This window comes from Hyalella azteca, unplaced genomic scaffold, assembly GCF_000764305.2.
Source record: "Hyalella azteca isolate HAZT.00-mixed unplaced genomic scaffold, Hazt_2.0.2 contig16849, whole genome shotgun sequence".
Classification (NCBI taxonomy): domain Eukaryota; kingdom Metazoa; phylum Arthropoda; class Malacostraca; order Amphipoda; family Hyalellidae; genus Hyalella; species Hyalella azteca.
The window spans coordinates 216,673-240,491 of record NW_025946656.1 but is presented as its reverse complement, the minus strand read 5'-3'; the positions used below and the strand labels follow the sequence as shown (position 1 = coordinate 240,491).

The following is a 23,819-nucleotide window of genomic DNA, read 5'->3' as shown; positions in this document are numbered from 1 at the left end:
TGAATCCAGAACCCCATTCCGAGTGCTCGATAAATTATTTTGATTTCCAAGAAACTTGAAAAGAAAATTAAAAGGTCTTTTACTCGCTGCCGAAACATTAAACGCTTCTAATATACGATCGAAAATCGAAGAAGCCACACCTGTCCCTGCTGAAACTTGGTTACAGTCACGGGACAAATGCACGATGAGCAGCCATAAAACAATAACGATAAGCTCATTCTTCATTATAATTAATTGCATCGCTTAACATTAAAACTTTCTGTAGGTGAAGGATTGCACCAATTTACATGAAAATCGAATCTTAAGAGAAATTAAATTATTGGTATAAATGATGGTTGGAAAATTTTCTACTGTAAAATGCTGTCCTCGAGATTTCCGCCGTCGTACGCAACGAACGTACGCATTTTATACACCTTGGTTGAATTATTGTAGTTACATTTAAATCAAAATCGTTCTTTGGTGCTACAATCAGCTAGTATGCTAATAATAATAAGTTGGGTTGTAACGGTAATCTAAATTCTTGACAGCGATTTCACAGCCCTCTATTTTTCCATTGAGTACCAGGATATTCCATCATCAACTATTTGGTAAGATATTTCTCAACCGTATAAAAAAACTTTTTTAAGATGAACTATTGCTACTAATTTATCTCCTCTTGCCTTGGCTACATAGATAATCTTTAAAATAAGACCTTCACACATATTCGCGCAAAAACTTGCCGGACCTGAATATCTAGACTACCTCATTTCCTATATAGCCTCCGCACTCTGACTTCAACCTTCACTAAACCGTATAAGTCTAACAATTTTTGCCACCCAGCACTCAGTATCTCATCGAAGATTCATGCCGATTTCGAGAAATTTTTCAGATTTCATGATACAACATTTACGGTAATATAAAAAAGGGGAATCAAAATTGTCGATATTATCTGATAGGAAACTTAGTTGTTGAATTAAAGTCTGACGTGAATAAAATTGGTTTATAATTAAACGAATAGTTTTATTCATTGTTGATGTTGGGAAGTGATTTCCTATTACGAATTATTTAAACGTTTCAACAAATAATGAAACAATATATTATTGTTAAATACTAATAGGCGGAAATATCGGTATCTTCGACTAATGTATCATTCAGTTTTCACTATAATTCTACGTGAACGAGCTGCGTTTTTGAATGTTGTATATTTGAACGATTTAGTCGATTCGTGTGCTTGTATTCATCGTATGTGCTCGTTGATGACGAAGTCTGTGTGTTTATATCATATGTATTCGTATTTGAGTATTGAAGACGACTTGTGCTTGAATCCCGTGTATTTGAATGCTGTAGACGAGTCGCGCATCAGAGCTTGTGTTAATGTATGCTTAAGACGTGTTTAAACTGTGTGTAATCACGTATTAAATAAAAGCGAGTTGTGGGTTCAATCGCTTTAGTTTCACGTTTTGTGGACAATTGGATGAACCTATACCGTCAACGATCTACTTGAATTTAAAGCATATCGATTTATTCTCTCCCAAGGCACTTCGTATTACGTCTATTGCGCTCGACGTCTACTTACTCACTATGAGAATGTAGGAATCTTGAGCTCGAATAATCACAAGGTCGATAGAAATAAGATCACGTAGCTGTCGTTAGGCAATTTTGAAGCAAAATCTAGTTTGTATTACAATGAGAAGAAATCGAAAATTATTATGCTTTGTATGAATAATTATGGCATGGAAGCTTCCAAGGTAGGAGGCTTTTTATGCATGCCGTTGACTTAGATATGAGGGCTATGCCTCGAATAACTTACTTTTCACAACTAGCACTGAAAAATGTCTCTAAATTAAACCAACACCAGAATGACCTCTGATAAAATGTGTACTGTCGATGGTAAATGGTGAGTAGATTCTTATCATGTTAGACTTCCGGCTATTGTTTTTTATATTAGTTGTTTAACATCAGATGTGCATATAACTTATTAAAAAATTTCTGACGCGCGCCATTATTGAACATTTAGGAAACATTTAGGTTATAAACATTTAATTTTTCAGAAAACATTTAGGTTATAAAAAATTTAACATTTCCAGGTGAAGAGAACAATTTTTGCAGTAATTAAGTAATTAAGTACAGCGACGATTTCAAACTTTGATTCAGCTTGGCATTGTTTTGTCATCTGAATGCGTGTCGAACGCGTTTCCACCGTCCAATAGAAAATATGGTCCGGAATTAAAACATGGTGAAAGGACTCTCGGCCAAAATCCATTACATTGCAAATTAAAATTCTGATCGGAGCGATTCGTAGCTTTTAACACAACCCTGCAGTCGCATGAGTGATGCGCGATGCAACAGTGGTACGCGACACACGAATTTTGGGCGCGGCGTAAAAATTTAGTTTGTGGCAATTCCGGCACGTGCTTCTGAATTGCAGTTACTGAGACTATTGGAAAGATTAATCTCAGAGCAGGTATGGTCGATTGACTCGGTATTGGAAAGAGATTTTTCTGTTCAAAAATTGTTCATGATCTACAGTTTGGCGATGCCAGTATTTAAGTTCGTAAGAATTCAAGGCTTCCGAATTTTGAAAATGGTGTTGGATTACATTTAGATTCTCCAATAAAAAATTTGAAACTATTGGAGTGTTTGATTCTTTAAAATTCTCTCTTGGATATGATCACAATCACCAATTTTTTCAACGGTTGCCAGCAAATTTTAAAATAGAAGTTTCTAAACTAGTAAATATTCTAAATGACGGTGAGTAATACTAATTAATTGATCGCTAATAGCGATCATGTAGATTGAGTCTAATATTTTAACGCATTATATTTGGGTAATTGAACGAAAACACACTCATAATAACCGATCTTCAATGAAACGAAAACATTTATTCGAATTGCTTTTATTTTCAGAGTAATGCCAGAAGCTTTATTATTATCATTCTACGAAGTAATCGAAGCATCTATTTCAAACGCACTTCGAGGGCAAGTTACACAGAATTAAAATAGCATGCGAATAATAAATAGACACGGGAAAAGATGAGAACGGATATAAATGATTAGGCACTTGATTCATATGCTCTACGAAAAAGTTCCTGCTTTCGGCGTCGACGAAACACCTGCAACAGAGGAGCCGATGTCACAGAAGCCAGCAGATTGTTTCTGCCGGCGGCAGGGAACGCTCTGTCGCCTACGGTGGATGGACGTGTAGATGGTACGACGAGGTTCTCTGTTGATGACGAGCGCAATCGCCTTCTAATAGACAGATCAGAAACGCGCTGGTGATATCTTGGGAGTAAAGGAGATGCCAGACCGTGAAGGCATCGGAACGTCAGAACAGCGACCTTGAACTGCGTGCGCTGCTGCATGCGCAGCCAGTGACGATCGTGCAATAACGACGTAAAGTGGTCGAGATTCCGCTTATTGCACGAGAGTCGCGTGAAATAGCTCTCAATATATCTACTAAATAAGTCAACGCAATAAACCAAAACAACATCTGTGCAAACTCATTGCACGCAAAATGATTTATTAGCGTAGAAAACAAATCCCTGTTATTCCACTAAAGTTTCATCTAACAACTAATGCCAGATTGTAATATTCATTATCAGGTGCGTTAGCGTTGACCAAAATTTTTATTAGTATTGACTCATTAGTTGAACGATGGAATCATACACAAGACTTTTCGCGAGATCAGCAAAGATAAAATCGATGTGATTGAAATAATATCTCTCAACTTGCGTTGTCGCCACGACGTTGGGAATCTCTGCTGCAATTCGATCGACGTCCTGAAATAAATAAGTTGTTAATATTATTAAAATTACATTATATAAATAAAGTTTGAATTATGCATGCATGAAAAGCAATATAAAGGTCACATTTTACCGAGATTTACTAGAACTCAGTTTTGCTACCCAATTGTGTGTTTGGGATTTACGTAAATTGACTGATAATTTTCTAGAAAAATTTAGCAGTTGTCTATAATGGATTCCTCTAGAGTTAATGATATGTACAGTTAATGCGTATTTTATTAATTAAATTAGTAATTTAATTAATTATTAATTTAACACTTCGTAACTCATGCTGTAAATAATGCTCATAATACCTAGTCTGGAACAACTATTAGCTTGCGGATTAAAAAGAAGGAACACTTCTCAAACGACATGCTTGTATGAACAACGCCACAAAATCATAAAACAGATGTATTTTGCGGTTAAAATCGCGTCTGGTTCATGAAATTCAATTGAATCCCATTCAATCGTTTATGCAAAGCATTAGTCTCGAACATAAAATTAAAGCTTTCTGTCCTACAGGTTAACCCTTTTCAATATCTTACACTAATAAGACAGTATTATGGAAAATGCTCATTCATATTGAATACATCGAGTGCTAGTGAAGTCCGTTACGTCTAAATTTCCATAAATTTGATAGTAATTTTCCTATAAATATTATCTGTTTATGGCAAACGAATTGCTTAGGAGATCCTTACATCTCAAATAATATTGAAATATTTATGTTTAATTTTTTCACAGATAATAATGCATTTCACCAGCCAAATGTTTCCCACTCGAGTGTAAAAGTCTAAAAATTTCCGACTAGGAAATGAGGTCGAAAATTATGACCGCATGCACTAATGCAGTGCAGTCGGACGAGTAAAAATTTCGTGACTTTCTGATAACTTCGCTACAATTTAATTAAAATTTAGCCTCAAAAGTTGCGTTAAATGAAGTATTTGAATGTGCGTTTCGTCAAATGTGCGTCTGAAAATTCAATTTCATAATCTGAATGTTGATATCTCATTCATTTTAGCTAGCCTCTTAGTTGTGTTTGAATTTACTAAAACACGAATTAATCCATGATGTATTAAAATACTTTACGAATTGGTTGAATTTTGAAATCGTTTCTTGGTAGGTAGAAAGTAAAATAAAATTTGAAAATGTTTTCAGCAAAAGAGTCTCCTAAGTATCAGGAAATCGAGGCTTGTAATAGCATTTAATGGAATTATTTCATAAATCCTTGTTAAGGAAGGCATTAATTACTACAGATTAATGTAATGCGTAAGTGATGTACAAATGATTTAAATCCTGTTAACCCAGCTTCTTATTTCCTTCTATAAATATGATCAATATTAGATTCTCGCATCGAATGATGGAAAATGTTTCAGCTCCTCCTAATTAAATTATTAAATTTACTATTTATCGCTCATATTTACAGTTTTTGGAGTTCTTGGATCGTTGTCAGCCCAATATATAGCAACTGGACACTGAACGGTGGTTAAGTCGTACACAGGAGCCTCCTTGGACCCGTACCGGGAAGGGTTTCCGAAAATTCCGAAATCAAATTTTCTCAACACACCGCCTGCAAAAGAGTTTACGCTTCATCAAATTCTGAAAAAAGAACAATTACAATTAAACTAAGAATAAAAAAATGAGTTACAACCAACGAGTCGCAGAATAAATTTTAGGGTTTCCAGAAATGAGCTTCAAATACACTGTTGATTTCTGTGAAAGTGCAAACATTAGATTTACATATCATGTCATAATGAATTTGTAGAGTAAAAGATTGCAAATTGGACACACAAACTAATTTAAGGTCTTTTGCTTATCATCACATATGAACGTAATTATGTAATAGGGAGAATGGGAAACATATTCTCTGTCTATTGCTCAAATTTAATTTTTATCGCTCTTTAATATCAGATATTGCCTGATGTTATAATATATGTATAAAATATACGATAATATATTTTATTTCAACCTATTCTTCTTCTATAGAAATAGAGATAACGGAGAAAGTGTTTAATAATGTTATGTATGGCTGTTATGAAAATAAGTTATTTATTAAATTCAACCAGATTTCAACGAAAAAATTGGAACAGATCTACCGTATATAAAATCGGTTTCTTCGTATTTTTACAAAAAAAAAATTAGGTTAGGCACATGCTGACGCACAAGGGTTTTTAGAATTTATTATTTAAATGAAAAAAAACTACTCGCGGAACAAAGCTAAAATGCAGTAAATAAGAATGTAATTTTAAACACACGTGTTAATTGCTCTTGATGGGAAAACTGGCGAGCTGACGACCCATCCAAAAGATTTGCAAATATCAGCGGTAAGTGATCCTGAAAATTAAAAACAAATAACTTTATCTCACTTTGCATGTACAAGACATTTTAATGTACGTCAATATGAGTAGTTGTACAATTTCGATACTGATGTTAACATTGCATGATTAAAAAAGTAGAAAAATCGATGTGGACTTCTTTGAAGTTGAGAAATTTATTATAAATGACACAAAATTTTGCGTTTCATTAGATGCTAGCTGCAAAAACATATTAATATGTCCTGAAAAGTAAAACCTTATGATATGAAACACATGCAGATACCGATTGACTGTAATGTCCATGGTTGTTTTCAGCAATAGGAAAAAATTGAGCCTTTGCAACATTGAATTTGAAGAAAATTTTGCGATCAAAAATGGGTTTTGTGCCTATAGCTTACTGCGCGAAGAAGTCAAGATGATTATGCAAAATCACTATAATAAGAACATGAAATACTCTGCAGCTAGTGTGTTGTCAAAAAATATCTTATACAGAAATAAATGGAAAATGCGGAGAAGGAGAAAGTTCTTTACCTGTGTTTCGAAATTTTTGATTTTAGGAAAGGCATAGCACATGTAGGCAAAAAAATATAACTCAGTACTCACTGCAATGAGTGACAGAGAGCGCATTTTTTCGTCGATGAAAAGTCACGGACGGACAGACAGACGGATGGACGGACGGACATGGCGAGCACAATAGTGCATTTTTTCCAAAATGAGAAAATGTGCTAAAAGACTGAGGATTAAAGAATAACAATATTGGAAAATTATTAAGTAAAGTACCTGTCTGTATGTGTAGAGATCATCTCCCTTGAGTCGCGTCCCGAAGTATTTGGACACAAGCAAGGCACACACGTCACTCAGTAAAGATTTTCTTTTGCATATGAGGCCCAACACTGGCGCGATGCCCAAGTTACGAGACATGATTTCTGGCTTTCCGATGAATTCAAGGAGCGTCTGCAGAGACATTTTGTCAGTTATTGCTTCAATCCTTGTAAAACTACTTCTCATTATGATGTTATTTAATCTTAACGAGTGAAAGCACTGTTGTTGTCAGTTACTGCTTCAACCTTGTCAAACTACTACTCATTACGATGTTATTTAATCTTAACGAGTGAATGCACTGTTGTTGTCAGTTACTGCTTCAACCCTGTCAAATTACTACTCATTACGATGTTATTTAATCTTAACGAATGTAGGTACTGTTGTTGAGTCGGCCATGCCAAGGTGTTATTGAAAACAAAATTTGTCTAGCATTTGCGTTATCAATATTTGAAAGACAGAAATATAATGTAGGAAGCTATAACCAATTTAATTTAGTCTACATAGTTCATGCGATAGCGTTGTGTAAAAGTTGGGTTTTCATTAGATTACAAATGTCTCAGTTTGAAAAAAATTGCTGTATTCAAACGCTATAATCTGAAAAAAACTCCTTCAAATATTTTGGAAGAATATTTTTTTATTCGGTTTCTTCCAAATTAGGATTTTTTTGGCTGGATCCCTTTTAATACTCGTAAAAAATTGTTGATTGATTACGTTCCGAAAGTTGTCATTGTTCAATGTTCATACAGATAAAAAGAATAACTATTGAGCACATTCCAATGCCCCTGGATCAATGACTTCAACGGTTGTAAAATAGGGTCATTATTCGCATATAATATCTTCTGAATGGGAATTATTAGTTCTCAAAAAAATGATGAATAATGTAGTAAAGACTAAAATGAATTCATACCCAAATCCTTGACAACACGAGGGCTCTCCCTGCAGCGGCATCTGTTAGGGTGCGAGCTCCGGTACTAGCGAGGACGATCATGAGTTTGAGCTGTAATATTAATTTTATATTTAAAATCAAAAATATTTTTCAAGAGCTCATAAATGTTTGAAAATTCACTAATATTTATTTCAAACATTTTCACAAAAATATTCGGTGCACCAGTATAAAAAAATCTCAAGAAATGTGAAAAATCAGAATCAAGGGAGATGAAAGTTGAGTTTGTAGATTAAAAAAAAATAAGTAAAAATTAGGTAGCAGAACTGAAACCGAAAAATTAAAATTTCGTTAAATCTATAACGACCAATCTCACATTCTTCATTGAACTTTAGTTCATTCACGAAAAATTTTTTCGCTGAAAAGTAATGAAATTCTTCATCCTTATAGCCAGTAAAAAGGCATCATTGGAAAAGACAAAGTCGCAAAATAGACTGTAAAAGAAGTGTAAGCCACATTTATACATTAAAAATTACAAATGAAACTCAATATTTTCTGTAATGTCGAAAAAGAACACAAATAAGCTAAGTAACTATCTACAGTTGGTGCATTTGTAACTTCGATTCCCGATGAGATTCGATTTCGCAAAACTTTCTTAGAAATCTAGGAAAATTTTCTTAGCGATTTTGAAATTCCAATCTCTCTCTTTAAGATGCAGTCCGTGTCAGTGTGCCGAAGCGTGCCACTTCAACTATACATGATAGTTTCTGGGAACCTGCCGGAGCTCTCAATAGCAATTAAGTCATGGTATATAGCAAGCGGTTGACAACCTAAATGTCGGGAGAGTTTATCTTATAGATTTTTGTCGAAGATTGTGTGGGTTTTTGAGTGTTTGAAGCCTGTAACCGTTAATATATTGTGGTATTCGTGCCCTTATCCACAATACTTATCGTGTCGGGATACTGCTTGGACCTGTGGACCTTAAAAGCTTAAAATCTTAGATATAAAAATGCTTAAATATAGTTTTGAAATTTGTATAGATGAAAACAATTTGTAACAGCAGAGTTATTACTACATATTTATGAAAGAACGTCTTATGTACTTGAATATAAAATTTGTTTTTTGAATGGAGCTTTCTTTAGTCATTACACGTTACAATAAGTCATAAGCTCTATTACTGTTGCATGGATTTGAGATAACTGGATTCCAAAATTGAAGGGATAGTCGAACAAGTGTAACGCACAGCTAACCAACTAATTCTGAGTAATATTGTTCATGATTCACTCTATTTTGGCTATGACTAGGCTCATTTGAATGCTGCATTAAATGCTGAAGTTGGACTGCCCAAAATAACTGTTGTCTTCGATGTTGGCAATCTATTTAAATGATGCATTTGCGACAAAAATTCGTATAGTGAATACGGTAATTTAATTTGTATTATATTCAAATTGTTATCAATATGTTATAATATGCAATTTAATTCCTATCAAAAATCAGAGTGACATTTTTATTCAGCATTGAACTCTATGAATAACTTTACTTAGAGAAGACTACTGGAAGCTCTTAGCTTACCATGTTAATGCAAATTTATTCTATTGACGAACCTTATCACAAACGGCCGAATTCGTGGCAGCCATGAGACCGGTTCTTCCTCCTTGAGAATATCCTATGTATATTAATTTTACCGGGTTTTTCGTATAAATGAAGTCAATCATCGATGGTATGTCTTGTGAAGCCATTTCGTCCTGACTGAAATAAAACGGCAAGTCAAATAAATATCGTGTGCTGGATGAATAATAATATTCTAATATTAAGGCAAATAATTCATTTCACTGTGAAAAGAAAATAATGTTTCTAAAAAATCTTATTAAATAAAAAATCTTAAATTAAATAATTAATTAATATTCATCTATCAATCAATAATTAAATATTTAATATTAATTAAATTAAATCTTAAATTTGGTCGGCTCAGGAAATATCCCCAACCCGATCGCTTTTGACTCTGCAACACAGCGATTGAGCTATTTAGAGCGGCAATTTCGTCATTAACCGGCGAATACTTGATTAAACAGTAGTAAATTAACTATTGTAGTTCCCCTCTGCACGGTTAGTACGCCACAGGTGTAGTGATTATCGCACGATTCTGTCATGCTTGAAACAGGCAAAAAAATTTATACGATATATCTTCAATGTTACATGAATGAGATTGTTTATTGTCAATACTACATAATTAGCATCGAATCATCAAGTTTCTGAGAATCATTGAAACATGGAATTCAGTGTATGATATTTAACAGTATAATGAATTGGGAATAAATGAATAGACATCGAAAGTCTTCAGCAAGAAAAAAGGCATGAAGATTTTGTAAAAAAAATTAAGTAAGCCGAAAAGATTGAAAAGTGCGTAAGTCATTATTACTCTGCAACTTGAAATATTCATATAATATGCAAAACTGCTGAGTTCTAGCATTTTTTTTTGTGAAAACGTATATCAGTCATGACACAGTCGTGACGAAAAGAGTGAAATATTCTTTGGAAAAATAATATTATTCATGTGACAAACCATGAATTAAGTTCAACAAGCGCGGAGTTGAAACATGATGAATTCGATCGCTTTTGGTTAATTCAGCGCTAAATCTGAGCGTAATTCACAAAAAAACTGAGCGAAAAATTAAATGAATTTAGAATTTTGTTGGTATATTAACTTATCGCAACATTTCAAACGTTTGAACACATTTCGTTTCAAAAATTCAATATAATACATAATTGTATATATCTAACTTTTCTATTGTTTGTCTCAAGCGATTGCAAATGACGTTTGTGGAAAAATAGGTGTTAAATAACATTTTGGAACACACCTGAAGTGCCAGAAGCTTTGGTCAGAGTCTGGATTAAGACTTGTATGTTTGCGGCTGAAAGTGTTGCCTCGAAAGTTGCCAAGCCACACGTCGTAGCCTGCATCGGCCAAGATGTAACCTGAAATGATTACCATAGCTAAGACGATTTTTCCGAATAAAATATCGGTTTTTAAAATATACTAGGTTTAAGGACATCATAGTTTTGGGCTTTAACGAAATCATCACCTTTAACTACAAACTTTTAACTTTTCTTGTAACTTTTTAACTTTGGTTGGCATAAATTAAATCCATTCGTAATTGTCCATAAATACGTAACTGTCAACTGTTAATTATATGTGTATCCGTTGCTAGGATTCCGTGCACTCAGGACTCACTTTACATAAATTTATGGAATTACTGCGATTCATTCAAACTAAAATGGTTATAAATTGCCATTTGATTAGCAAGATCGGTGGAATGAACTTTAAGTGTGCCCGGGGGCATTTAAATTGCTGGCGCTGCGCCGTGTCAATCAATGCCGTGCGTGAAGTATCATTTGCTGTAGTAAGTATCAATGCCGTGAAGTATCATCATGCTGTACATTCTGTAGAGTGCCAATTTATCGAAAGTTTCGCAGTTTTTTCAATAGAAGAAGCCAGTGATGAAAAACATAGTTATGATAGTATGATTATGAATAATAAAAATTTGATTTGAATTTGGTAGTATGATTAATAAAATTTTATACTTCCAGGTATCATAAGATTATTTGAATGAAAAGCAAATTCAATACAAAATTAGACGTAAACGTATATCACGAAATGCGATTCTGATACTAACTCGACAGCTTTTTCTCAGGATATGAAGTGGTTAGCATAAAGAATATGCATGCATGCAGTGATTATACTCGGGTATTTGATAGATTTGATATTTCGAATATGAGGAAGGAAAAGGGTGTAGTAATCCACGACATGAACATGTCCAATTATCAGGAACATTAGGTAGATATAAATTTCTGAACAATTTGAACAAAACCCAAATCTCAAACAAAGGTTCTTAACCATTTGCAGAGAAATTACCTTAACTACTATGCTAGGTCCAAGTGCGTGGAACGAATAGAGGTCATGGAAAATCTGAATTTCAGATTAATAATTGCTACCATTTGCTAAGAAATTACCTAAACTATTGCTAGGTCCAAGTGCGAGGAAAGAAGTAGTGGCCATGGAAAATCCGGATTTCAGAATAATAATTGAAACCATTTGCCCAGAAATTACCTAAACTATTGCTAGGTCCAAGTGCAAGGAACGAAGTAGAGGCCATGGCGAGTCCGGATTTCAGAATAATAATTGAAACCATTTGCACATAAATTACCTAAACTATTGCTAGGTCCAAGTGCGAAGAAAGAAGTAGAGACCATAGCGAGTCTGGATTTCAGAATAATAATTGAAACCATCTGCCCAGAAATTACCTAAACTATTGCTAGGTCCAAGTGCGAGGAAAGAAGTAGAGGCCATGGCGAGTTCGGATTTCAGAATAAGAATTGAAACCATTTGTACAGATATTACCTAAACTATTGCTAGGTCCAAGTGCGGGAAAGAAATAGAGGCCATGGCGAGTCCGGATTTCAGAATAAGAATTGAAACCATTTGTACAGATATTACCTAAACTATTGCTAGGTCCAAGTGCGAGGAAAGAAGTAGAGGCCATGGAACATCCGGATTTTAGAATAATAATTGAAACCATTTGCTAAGAAATTACCTAAACTATTGCTAGGTCCAAGTGCGAGGAAAGAAGTAGAGGCCATGGCGAGTCCATGCATGAGTAGCACGGGCGGTCCATACGTGGTTGGGGATGATCCCTTGAGCCCAGGGATGCGGTGGAGGGAAAGTATGTACCCGTCAGACGTGGTCACTTGGAACTCTTGAAACGGATACCCTGCCTCCAATATCGCATATGGCTGGGGAAATAAATTCATTTTATGATTAGATAAAGTATAAATTCAAATTAGTTTTTCGTATGGTTCATTACAATGATTTAGAAATTTTATATGAGATACATAGGCCGGAATGGCTGGGGAAATAAATTCATTTTAAGTTAAATGAAGTTCAAATTCTAATTGATATTTTGTTTGCTTCATTAGAATAATTTAGAAATATTATAAGAGATCCATAGGCCGAAGACGAGAGAAAAATTCGATTCAATCCCAAAGACGGCTAACGAAACTTGACACATATGCTCTTTTTCCTGGAATTTGCTGGTCAACAAAAATTAACCAGTCCGTAACATTATGATTAAATGATTTACAAATATTTACATAAAAATTATAAAAAACAACGTTTGAAAATGATTTTTTTATTTAATAATAGATATCAATGATGGTTATATTCAATTGACTCACCGTTGGCAGAGGCACTTGTTCCTTCGGAATGGTACGCATGAAGTCTGATTTTTGGATAGTGTGTTGTTCTCTAATTTCCAGAACATCGTTGAGAGTGACGTTTCTGAGAGTAGCGGCCTCCATGATTTGGTCGACGATGTTAGAAGACGTGACGTTGTCTCGATTTATTTTTAGATAATCAAGTAAGTCGGCAGTAAACCCTTCATAATCGATCGGTTCATTTAAATTTGTTAAGATAGCTTGGGGTTTAACAAAATTAATGGTAAGCGAGATCAAGACCACCCATAACCTATTGTTCAACATTTTTACGGCGATAAATTTTCTGTAAATGAAAACTTCATTTAGTACTTTCAATTTAATACTGTTGTATATAATATTTGATAATAATTTTTTCTAATAATATTTAATTTATACGTGCCATCTCCGAGTATTCGCGGTATATGTGTGCGTGAACGGGGACAGTATCAGAGGCTAGTAAAATGTTTCAGATACTTACCATCACCATTTACCGCAGTGCTGTTTGCCTCCCTCATTTATTGGTGCTACTGATCATGGTTGGACTCATTATCCCTTTACACGAGTCCAGTACCATAGTAGTTACTTGTTGTCAGCATTCAAATATTGAATAGGTAATGAATTGATATATTAACTACATGTATCTTATTACCTTCAGGTAATGTATTTGGGCAGTATTTATTTTAACGCGTCATAAATTATTGTAAAAAAATAAATTTAAGAGAGCAGGTAAACAGCATGGAACTGAGTGTCAATTAGTTGATATACACTTACTTTTGTTATGTCGAGTTTGTGGAGAATTTGTTTTGCATCTCCTCGGAATAGTGAACGGATATATAGATTATTTTTAAATGTCAATGTTAAAGGCCAGTATTCCTCGTCGCTATATCAGAGCTCAGCTCGTGTGCATACATATGGCTGATTTGAGATTAATATTACAACTACCGAACCTACAATATCAAAAGATTATAAAATTAATTTAATCCTTAGGAAGTACTGTTTTACTATATTTATTCTTAAATTATCGTTTCGATTTATTTTTGCACTTATCGTTGTCATAAATAGTTAACATAAACACGATGCTGTTAACACGATGCTGTTAAAATATATGGTTTCAATTCCAAGAGACCATTGAATTTCAAACACCACATCATCGAAACTCCCGTTTTTTCAAAATATTCCGACAGACTCTCGAACCGTTCATCGGGATTTTCAATCAAGGAGTGAACCCACCATGCCAGTAGCTCGCCCGCTACACACTCGGTTATTAGTAAGAGAAAGTCTTCCCCAATCGAGAAAGTCTTCCCCACTTCTCTTCCCCATCAAGTTTTCTACTCACGCACTTAGAGAAAGCATTGGCTCCTCGTGCAACTATAGAATTAGAATCAAATTATATTTTTTAGAAATTTAAACGGGTCGCGTTGATGAAAGTTATCATATAATAGGTACGTTTTATGGATGTTATGTGTTAACTACACACATTAATGATAGTAAATCGACATCTTAAAACTTCTGTCATTGTATATGCGCCATCTCAAAATAAATAAATGGAACGTCGAAAAAAATTCTACTGGTATTTTTGTCAGTATCAAAAGTAGAATATAATTCATTTTTCAACTTTGAAGATTAGCTGCAGAAAAAGCGATGATATAGGATAGTGACTGTGCAGCAAAAATTATTTGAAAATAAAAAATCGTCTTAAAATTTTTGTTGAAGTCCATGCATGATATTCAAATGGTACGTTGATCGAGCCCAATTCTATCTCAAAAATTATTTCGGTAGCGTTCGTATCATCTTGAAAGCTTAGCGTTTCTACTTGAAACTTATACAAATATTATTGGTGGTTACTTTTAAAGTAAAGTAATGTAAAAGTAAATACTGAGCTACTTTTTCTAAGTATTATTTCAAATAAACAATGGGATATGGAATCATAATACAGCGTAGAAACAAAGCAGTATAACTGAATCTTGGTTTCCACAAAGTTCAAGGTTAATGAATATTGGTAACCAAACTTCACAAGTCCACCGGGGCGGCAAGTCCTTGACATGAATGCTGGACTAGATTGGCGCATTATAAGCTCATTGAATAAATGTTTAGATCTACTGTAATTTTACAGTATTAAATCATGATTTATGGTTAAGAAATATAGGTCTCTTAATATGTTATTGAATGACGCAACTCATTCAAATCTCTATTTTCAATGAACCTGAAATATTGACCAATTACGATAAGTTAAATTTAAATTTCTACGTTCATTGACAGATGAAAAATGATTTTGAATTATGCCAAGTATTGTGAAAATGTTAAGTACCCCGACGTTGTTATTTAATGCTGCTGTAAAAAGGCATAAAATAACATATTTAGGTATGTTTTAACTAAACTGCTCCAAGTTTCCCATCTTTGCGCGCTCACCAGCACATGTCACACAGCCTGCGGTTGCCAGCAAACTGGACCGTTGCATATCGTGTGGCAAGTTTCGCTTTCTTGTGAAAGCCTTCAAGGCTACAGCCATGATCCGCTACTCGGCCATGGTTCAAGGACACATTGCCTACTTAGGCCTGGTTATTGACTTTATTGCAATTTTTGATTATGTGTTATATATGTTATAAAGTTATATAGTTTATATAGTTTATGTTTATATGTTATAAAGTTATATAGTTTATTTGTTATAGTTATATAGTTAAAGTTATGTAGTTTATATAACAAATTATGCTATTTGTTCTAATTATGTGCCGGCATCACCGCAAATCTCTCCTACTTTTTGTTATCCACTCGAATTTCGGCCACTTCTATACTATTGATTTAGTACAATTTTTACAAGCATTGATTGCTAATCCTCAGCGTTTGAATTGTCTGGAAGAGGGTATTGTAAAAAATTAACTAGCAACTCATTCCAGTTCACAGGAATCTATAAAATAAACACAGCCGGAGGAAATATTTTATTCGATGCCTCTCAATTCAAAATTTTCGTTTGCTAAGGCAACTAACGATCATGCGATGGATGTTTGGAAATCCTACCTCGACAAAATAGAAGAAAATAAAGTGATAATTATAGCACGATAAGCAAGTTTTTGCTAAGTTATCCAACCGGTGCACCCACGATGAATATTTTCTGGGAAAATCAGCGATTTGAGCAAATAAGAGGGCCTATGTTAACGAGGCGTGTAATAAAAAATTCGCAATTACGAGATGTCCTGATCCCACAAGGCCTGCGCTATTCTGCGCTCCAGGTCTTATTGTCTTAATTCATGCTATTTAGATCTCTCGGTAAAAATGAGCAGTAATGCCTTCAATAACGATATAGGGATCGTGACTTGTTCACTTATCTGAAGCTTTAGCCTCTGGATAATCAATTCGTGTAAATCAAGAATTGATTCAAGTATAATGAAAAAATCATGCATGCACCCTCTTTCCAAACTAAAGTCTAGCAAAACATTCCTTCATTCTCTCTGCATGATGACGGACGAGCGTGACCATCTGGGAAAGAAATCCTAACAATCCTTCTCAGAGCGATGGAAGGGATTTTTAAGAGCCATTAGAACGATTTTCAATTCAATTCAAGTAGGAGATTCAAGGAGAGATATTTTTTCCCCGGCATCCCTTGTTTAGAAAACAGGCAAAACGCATTCCCTGCATCCTCGTTTAATGCAAATTCCAGTGTACTCGAATGCAATCTTGAGGTCGGAGGAAAACTGCTGCTGATGTGTGGTTATGATTGAAATGAATACTTCTTCATTTTAAGCTTGAAAGTGAATTAAATTTTAGTTAGAGGCATTGAGTTGAAACAGAACATTTTTTTCGTGTTTGCCTGAGGTGGTCGGCCAACATTTAAAATTCAAAATTCACTCAGATTTGCTGACGAATGTCTAAAAAAAGTCGAACCGCGTCGTTAGGAGCAAAAATACAAGCAAACAACCATCCATCGACTCGTAATTAAGGCAGGCTTCATGATGGACCTTGAATGCATAATTAATTGTTAACCATATATTAATACACTATTTTCAATTGCCTCTTATTAACCAATCACCTAAAACAGAGCGTATATCATTATCTTTTCACCTGCGAGTATTATCAAATGTTTCAAGTCAGCTACATTTTGCCTACTTCTTTGTGCCACTCGACGAGTTTTTAAATTACAGAGAAGTCATAAATCTATGCATCTATGCTTTTAATTAAAGAAAAAGAAAATTTTCTTCGAATCGACTCTATTCGAATTATATTTCTATAGTTCCTATAACTTCGAAGAAATATTTCTTTTCTATTTCAGGCAGTTGAGAAAATAATCCATAGGCTGACCTGCATTAATTCACAATTTTAAATTCCACGCAAAAATAAATTGACTCACATTTTTGTGTCCAATGTACGCGGATGAGAACCAGCAGCTCGGAGTCTCCTGTTAAGTACAAAACTCATCCCGATTTAGGTTTTCTATGTATCAAAGTGGAGCTTCAAAAATTGTGGCTTGTTTTTAAAAACTTTAAAGTTGATAACTTTTAGATGGCAGTCATTAATATTTTTCGCTTGAAAGAAAACTTTTGCCCAGCGTTGATGATCGACAAGACGAAGATATATTTGGAATCGTCGTTATATGAAGCACGATATCTTCGTGGCTTCCATTTTGTAAGAAAGGAGTTGATTCTTATGACAGTTATATTTAACCTAGACAGTTATTAGAGAAGATAATTATAGCTCAACCTGACTGCTTTTAGTCGGCCTTAATAATCATTTTTACGGTTTTTTTTGCAAATTAGCAAGGAACTATAAACGATATTTTGACGTGAAGCGAAAAATAATGTTGGCTACTTAGCGTTTAAACTAATAACATCGATACAATGGTAAAGAATTACCTGCAATTATTTACAGTACGTAATTAAAGCATGAAATCAAGATGCGACGATGATGAAAATTTGATTGTAAGATTGCACAACGTCAGAAAAATTAATATTTTGTACACATTTTTAAAATAAATTACATTAAATTGAATTGAATTAATAATTAAATATTAATTTAGATTAATATGTATTAATCTAAATACCTCCTCCGACGAGCGGTTGCACAATTTCGTCCGAGATTCGTCGAGTGGAAGGAGAGGCTGGCAAAATAATTCAAGATAAATTGACTATCTTGAAGTGACGGCAGAAATGGGCGTAAAATTTATTTTTATTATAAAAATAACAGACAATTTTTCTCCGGAAATTGGAACGTATTTATCGGAAGGTATAAAATCGTTGTAACATTATTTGAAATCCGAATTCAGTAAAGTTGAAGATGGGATAAATGTTTAATATTCAATCTCGTTGTCAATAATTATAAAAAAAATAAAAATCAAATGATACTTACTTATTTTGAATTTATTTAGACACCCGGATAACATTGGAGCTTGATAGGTCAGAAGAAGTCAGTTTATTATACCCAACTCGTCACATAATTTATTTATACCCACATTTATATAAGTTTATTATACCCACCTCGTTAGTTCAGTGTTTGATATCGCCAATGATACACCGAAGTAATTTGAACGAAAAAGCCAACGAAGAGGAAATCAATAAAATAAAAAGCTGGAAACTCCGAACGCTGACTGATAACAAATATGCACGTAGTTTGACGATGCTGACAGATGACAAACAATCTCTTATTAGAATATATATCGATTAATTATTAATTGTCGTTTAAAATAAAAAATTATTATAAATAATTGATGCACCATAAATCAGCTTTGTTGAAAAACTGCAAACATGATTGTAATTCACGTAAATTGATCTCAACATCTTTGATTTTCTAGACCCATATGAATAAAATGCACTTCTATGGTTGTTCAATTTTCTCACATGAAATTAAAACTCAGTGGGGGAATATATCTGTTTGAACCTATTTATCAGTAATTCTTTTCATTTTGGTACAGCTAACTTTTGCTTATATTGCATGAGGATATTTTAATTTAACTCTACGGAACAAGCCCCATAATTTCGCATAAGCTAAGTGTATAGAGCATCTGAACAGAACATCTTAGTCTCCCTAGAAGAGGTCCCTGTATTTGTGATCACATTTAGACGAGTCTCTGAAGGCGCTGGCGCAGCCGGAAATTGCGGCCGTCGCACCTCGAAACGAGAGACGACGCAAAAAAACAAATGAGTCTACATCAACAGCCACTACCACAATCATATCTAGGAAATTTATCAATAGTTCAGGAGCAAATTTAAACTAAAAATTGTTTTAATAAGAATATATCTGAGATAAAAACTTGTTTCTACACATGTGTTTACGTTGAGAGCCGATGCATTGCATTGGGTGTAAGAATTTTTAGCATTTTCTAAGCTCTAGAGCAGCTCATATCTGAAGGAGAAATGATAGTCTTTTGCCTATTGGTGTTCATTGCAATAGAAATAACAGGGAATTCATAACATCCGGAATAATTCAGATTACACGGTCTTGGTCTCTCAGTGTCTTTAAATTTCGTGAATGTGTTTAGAACCAAACTAGTTTGTCGGGGACTGTCGTTATAGCATGTATTTGGACTTGGGTTTCAACCAAGATGTGAATAACATTTTGTCAAAATTCGCCATCTTTCCGTGAACTGCTCAATATGAACTTTTATAACACAATACTGAGCTAGAAAGCATAAATGCTAATATTAAAATCGATTAGTATCGAATGGAGAGACGAATCAGTCAGAAATCAATGTTTAAAAATTTCTATCCATTAATCATTAATTGAACTGCAGACACGAGTATTATTATAAAATTTCCGTTGATACAAACAAGTTCTGTAGAAGTGACCACATTTTTTTAGTACGCATTCATATATATTTGAGTATGGATATGGCTAATACTAAGAGGATTCGTTCAGACGATTCGTTCAGACGTTCTCCGGCTTGATATTAACTTTAAATACACTCACTCCTGCGTGTTGGCGTCATGAAACGACGCAAACTTTTTTTTACATGAAAGTGTTGGCGTCAAAAAATGGTTTCTTGAAGTTTCTTGCAACAGGATTGAGGTTATTCGCAGCAACGATGTTCATTAAAAAACACTCAGTCATCAGCAGCGAGACGTGCTCCCGAAAAATGCCTTTGAAGCGCTGAACATCAAATGAGCAGCCAAAAGCCGGTAAGTCTACGGCGTCTAGTGAAAAATTCTTTGCCGTCATGAATAACGATGCTGGATTTAAGACAATATCCTGTTGTTGTTCTGGAAAGCATTTGTATTTGCAAATGTAGACATTATTACAAAGAAATTATTAATGAATATAACAAATTCGCAAGGAATCAGGAAAAGGTGACAGCAATTTCGACATCATATAATTGTGAAAAATAACAATCGTAATAATCAGAATAATAAATTTATTAATAACTCTAAAGTTTGGTTCTATAATAATTATCAAATGCAATATTATATTTCGTAATATTATATGCTTTAGACATGACACTGCAAATTTTTCCAATATCTCTCTTTGCAATTCTTAAATTTCGATTCGTAGCAGTTTTGTCTTGTTGATGCTTACTGGTCAAACTAAATTTTAATACAGGGCAATTGCAGAATTTTTCGAAAGGACTTAATTTTCGCTAATAATAATTGAATGCAAAGCTTGTTAATTCAGCAATTGATGTTTCGGTTACAAAAAAATATATCCGCTTCAAATAAGCAATGAAATGTTAATAACAAAATATTATTATCATTTATGAAAAAGAGGTAATTTTAAAATTATTTCAATATTATGATATAAATTGGCAGTTTCTAAATGTATGAATCATACAATAAATTGTTGGATTTTGATTTACACATTATTTTAAACCTAAAATTCCGTATTGCAATTAAGATAATGAACGTAACGCAAAGTTAACATAACGCAAGCGTGCTCTCGTGCTTGAGATCACACACACACGTCCTTTTCTGCGCCGACGACTTACACATAAAGAACAAAGTTTGCTCTGGTTTTTACGTGGAGTTTAGGCCATATTTCTTGACTGCTTCCATTGCAGAAGTTTGCCGAACTTATGGCGTGCGGACAGCAAAACACGGCGACTGCTCAGCGCCAGTTTGCGGATCTCAGCTTCTTGACACACCGGAGGTAAACAGACGAGAAAAAATTGCTAACTATAATTCGAGGAAGCGAGTTACATGACAGATTTTAGATGAAGATTATTGAAGATTATTTTTTCCCTAACGAAACACGAGAACGATGAGGAAAATAAGGTAATTATTTGTAAGTCCACGACTCGTGTCCTACATGAATTGTGTTAGTCGCAAAGTTGAATGATATTCTCGATATTCGAAGGTAACATTGAAAGTTAGAAGCTAACATTTATTCTCAAAAGTTTGAACGGTGTTAAAAGGCACATACGCTACATAATTTCTCTGAATTCGTGACATAATTTACATCAAAGTATTCTGCAGATTTTTGAAAATATGTTACTCATAGGTCAACATTTCTCTTAGTTTTAAAATTTGTTTTAATGCCTCTACTAATTTTGTTAGTCGTAAATCCTTGTCGCACCTGGAAATACATTCGATAGGAAACACGATGAAAAAACTGTAAAAATCTATATCCGCTTGAAATTCCAGTCTTAACCCTTCAGGAGACTTAGATTTCTGCACTGCACTATTTTAAGTACTGACATTCTGCACTATTTTAGATACTGACGTTAGGTTGAACTGCTCTATATAAATGGATTCAGTAGTGCAAACATTAAGCTTCATTAAGCAGCAAATTTCGAATCACTAATTAACAATAATAATATAAACACATAATAATTGCAAATTTAAAGGATATATAGTGATTTCGTGACATAGTCAGCCCGTTTAATTTTTTGTGCGTGTATAAATCTCGAGAGCTCTCGAGGTCAGCTATTCTCCGTACCATAAATATGGAAAGGATCAATAACAGCAGAATGGATGTGGACGATTTGGCATAGAATAATGACAGGATAGAAGCAGCATGACCAAGCTTCGTATTTATGATGCCTAATGTTCATGCAGCACTTCATGCTAGCCAACTGTCCAGGGCTATTCGATGTACAGTTAGGGCAGGAGATTAACTAGAGCTAAGCTGTAGGCTCGTGTTTGACTTCAATCTTATCTCTCATGTCGAGCCTAGATGATTATTTTATCCATGGGAGAAATAGCATAAGTTACTTGTAAGATAAGAAGTGAAACTGAACTAATGAAAAGATCGCAAACAATCCCGTAATAATTACTGATACACCAGAATGCGAGACAGTACTTCTACAACGGTACCTATGTCTTTATTGTATTATTTATTTGTATTTGCTGTCAAGTGTATTCAAATAACAGGCATGGAGTTAATGTATTGAATGTTTAAGTTAATGTTTTAAGTTTCAGCAAGTTTGACAAATATCATTAAGTACGTGAAAATTTCTCTTGGAGAAGAAATAAAAAAATGTTGATATTGAGATTTATATTCGAAATTGAATTCGAATTTAAATTGAAAAATGAGTCACAATGAATAAGTAACGAACAAAAATCAGCCGCGAACGCTAGGTGAAACTAAAATTCTAATGTTGTACATTCTTCATAACTAGGCTCTCCTTAAGTTTCCAGTTCTTATGAAATCTAAAACAAATAATCTTCTTGCAGTAGGACAGAGAAACTAGCGATTACTCGCATAGAAAAGCCTGCAAGCAACGTCGCTTACCAAAAAGTCAATATCGTTTATAATGGCCCTCATAAACTCTTCATAAACACTAACTTCAATCTCTTTCGAAGCTTTCAAATTCATAAAGTTTCAAATTTTATTTTCCTTCCCAGCCTCATAAAACTAAGAAGCGATGCGACACTGCCGCCCTGCATCAGATCGATTATCTCACGGCGTCCCATTAAAATTTTAAGAAAACTCGCTGACATATTGAAAAAAATTTTAATTTAAATTCAGGAAAATCATCTCACGGCGCCCCCCCTGAATTGTTAATAAAACTCGCTGACATATTAAAAAAAATTTAATTTAAATTCAGGAAAATCACCTCTCGGCGCCCAATTGAAATTTTGAGAAAACTCGCTGACATATTCAAAAAAGTTTACTTTAAATTCAGGAAAATTTCATCATATTGAATGTAGTGAATAGTGTGAATTTAGTATAAATGAGCGATAATTTATATGAGCGATTTCCGAAGAATACAATTAATGTCTACAGAGTTGAGTGAATGGTTGATATGGTGTAAAATATGCATTGTAAAAAAGGGGGAGGGAAACACAAACCATTACTATGGTGAATACAGGATTATGGATGAAGAAAATTCACTTTAAACTTGAAGATTTTATTTAATTTGCAGGTAACGAAGTTCGCAACTTATGAAAAATATTCCTCCGTTTCTTTAAAATTTACCACCGCGTTTAATTGCAATAATACGTCGGGTGCAACTAGCCTGTTTAATTAGTTCTAATTAATGAACTGCGATAATAAACCATAACATAATCCGACCATAAACTAGAGTTTACTGGTAACGGCTTGGGATCTTTCTAAACAAGCAGCGTCCTCAAAAATCGTCGAGTTCATAAAATGTTCCACGACTCTCGAACCCTCGTCGTGCTGACTATCCTGCTCTTACAGTAATGATTTACTGCGAATTTTCTGCTTACTTGGGCACTCGTGGCCACTTTCCTAACTTTTATGATCAATAAGAACGGGAAGTTTTATATATGGCGGAATATGAAGATCTGAGATCTGATATTTGCGTTTGAGTGCCGTTCAAGACTTGAGTATCTTCAACGCAAGATATCAAAGCGTACTTTTTGACTGTATGTGGTTTTATTATAATCTAAATTATTTTTTGAAAAGTACT

The 23,819-nt window shown here is 34.1% G+C and overlaps 1 protein-coding gene across 1 annotated transcript; it reads right to left on the bottom strand.

Moving 5' to 3' along the window:
* Positions 1-2,951: 2,951 nt before the first annotated feature.
* LOC108676432 (gastric triacylglycerol lipase) lies at positions 2,952-13,297 on the bottom strand. The gene is made up of 9 exons (XM_018164503.2): positions 13,010-13,297; positions 12,370-12,568; positions 10,636-10,753; positions 9,382-9,526; positions 7,802-7,891; positions 6,853-7,026; positions 6,013-6,091; positions 5,182-5,327; positions 2,952-3,757 (listed from the first exon to the last, which is right to left on the bottom strand). Exons 1-9 carry the CDS (start codon positions 13,130-13,132, stop codon positions 3,608-3,610), a joined length of 1,224 nt encoding a protein of 407 aa, XP_018019992.1. The 5' UTR covers positions 13,133-13,297; the 3' UTR covers positions 2,952-3,607.
* Positions 13,298-23,819: the final 10,522 nt, after the last annotated feature.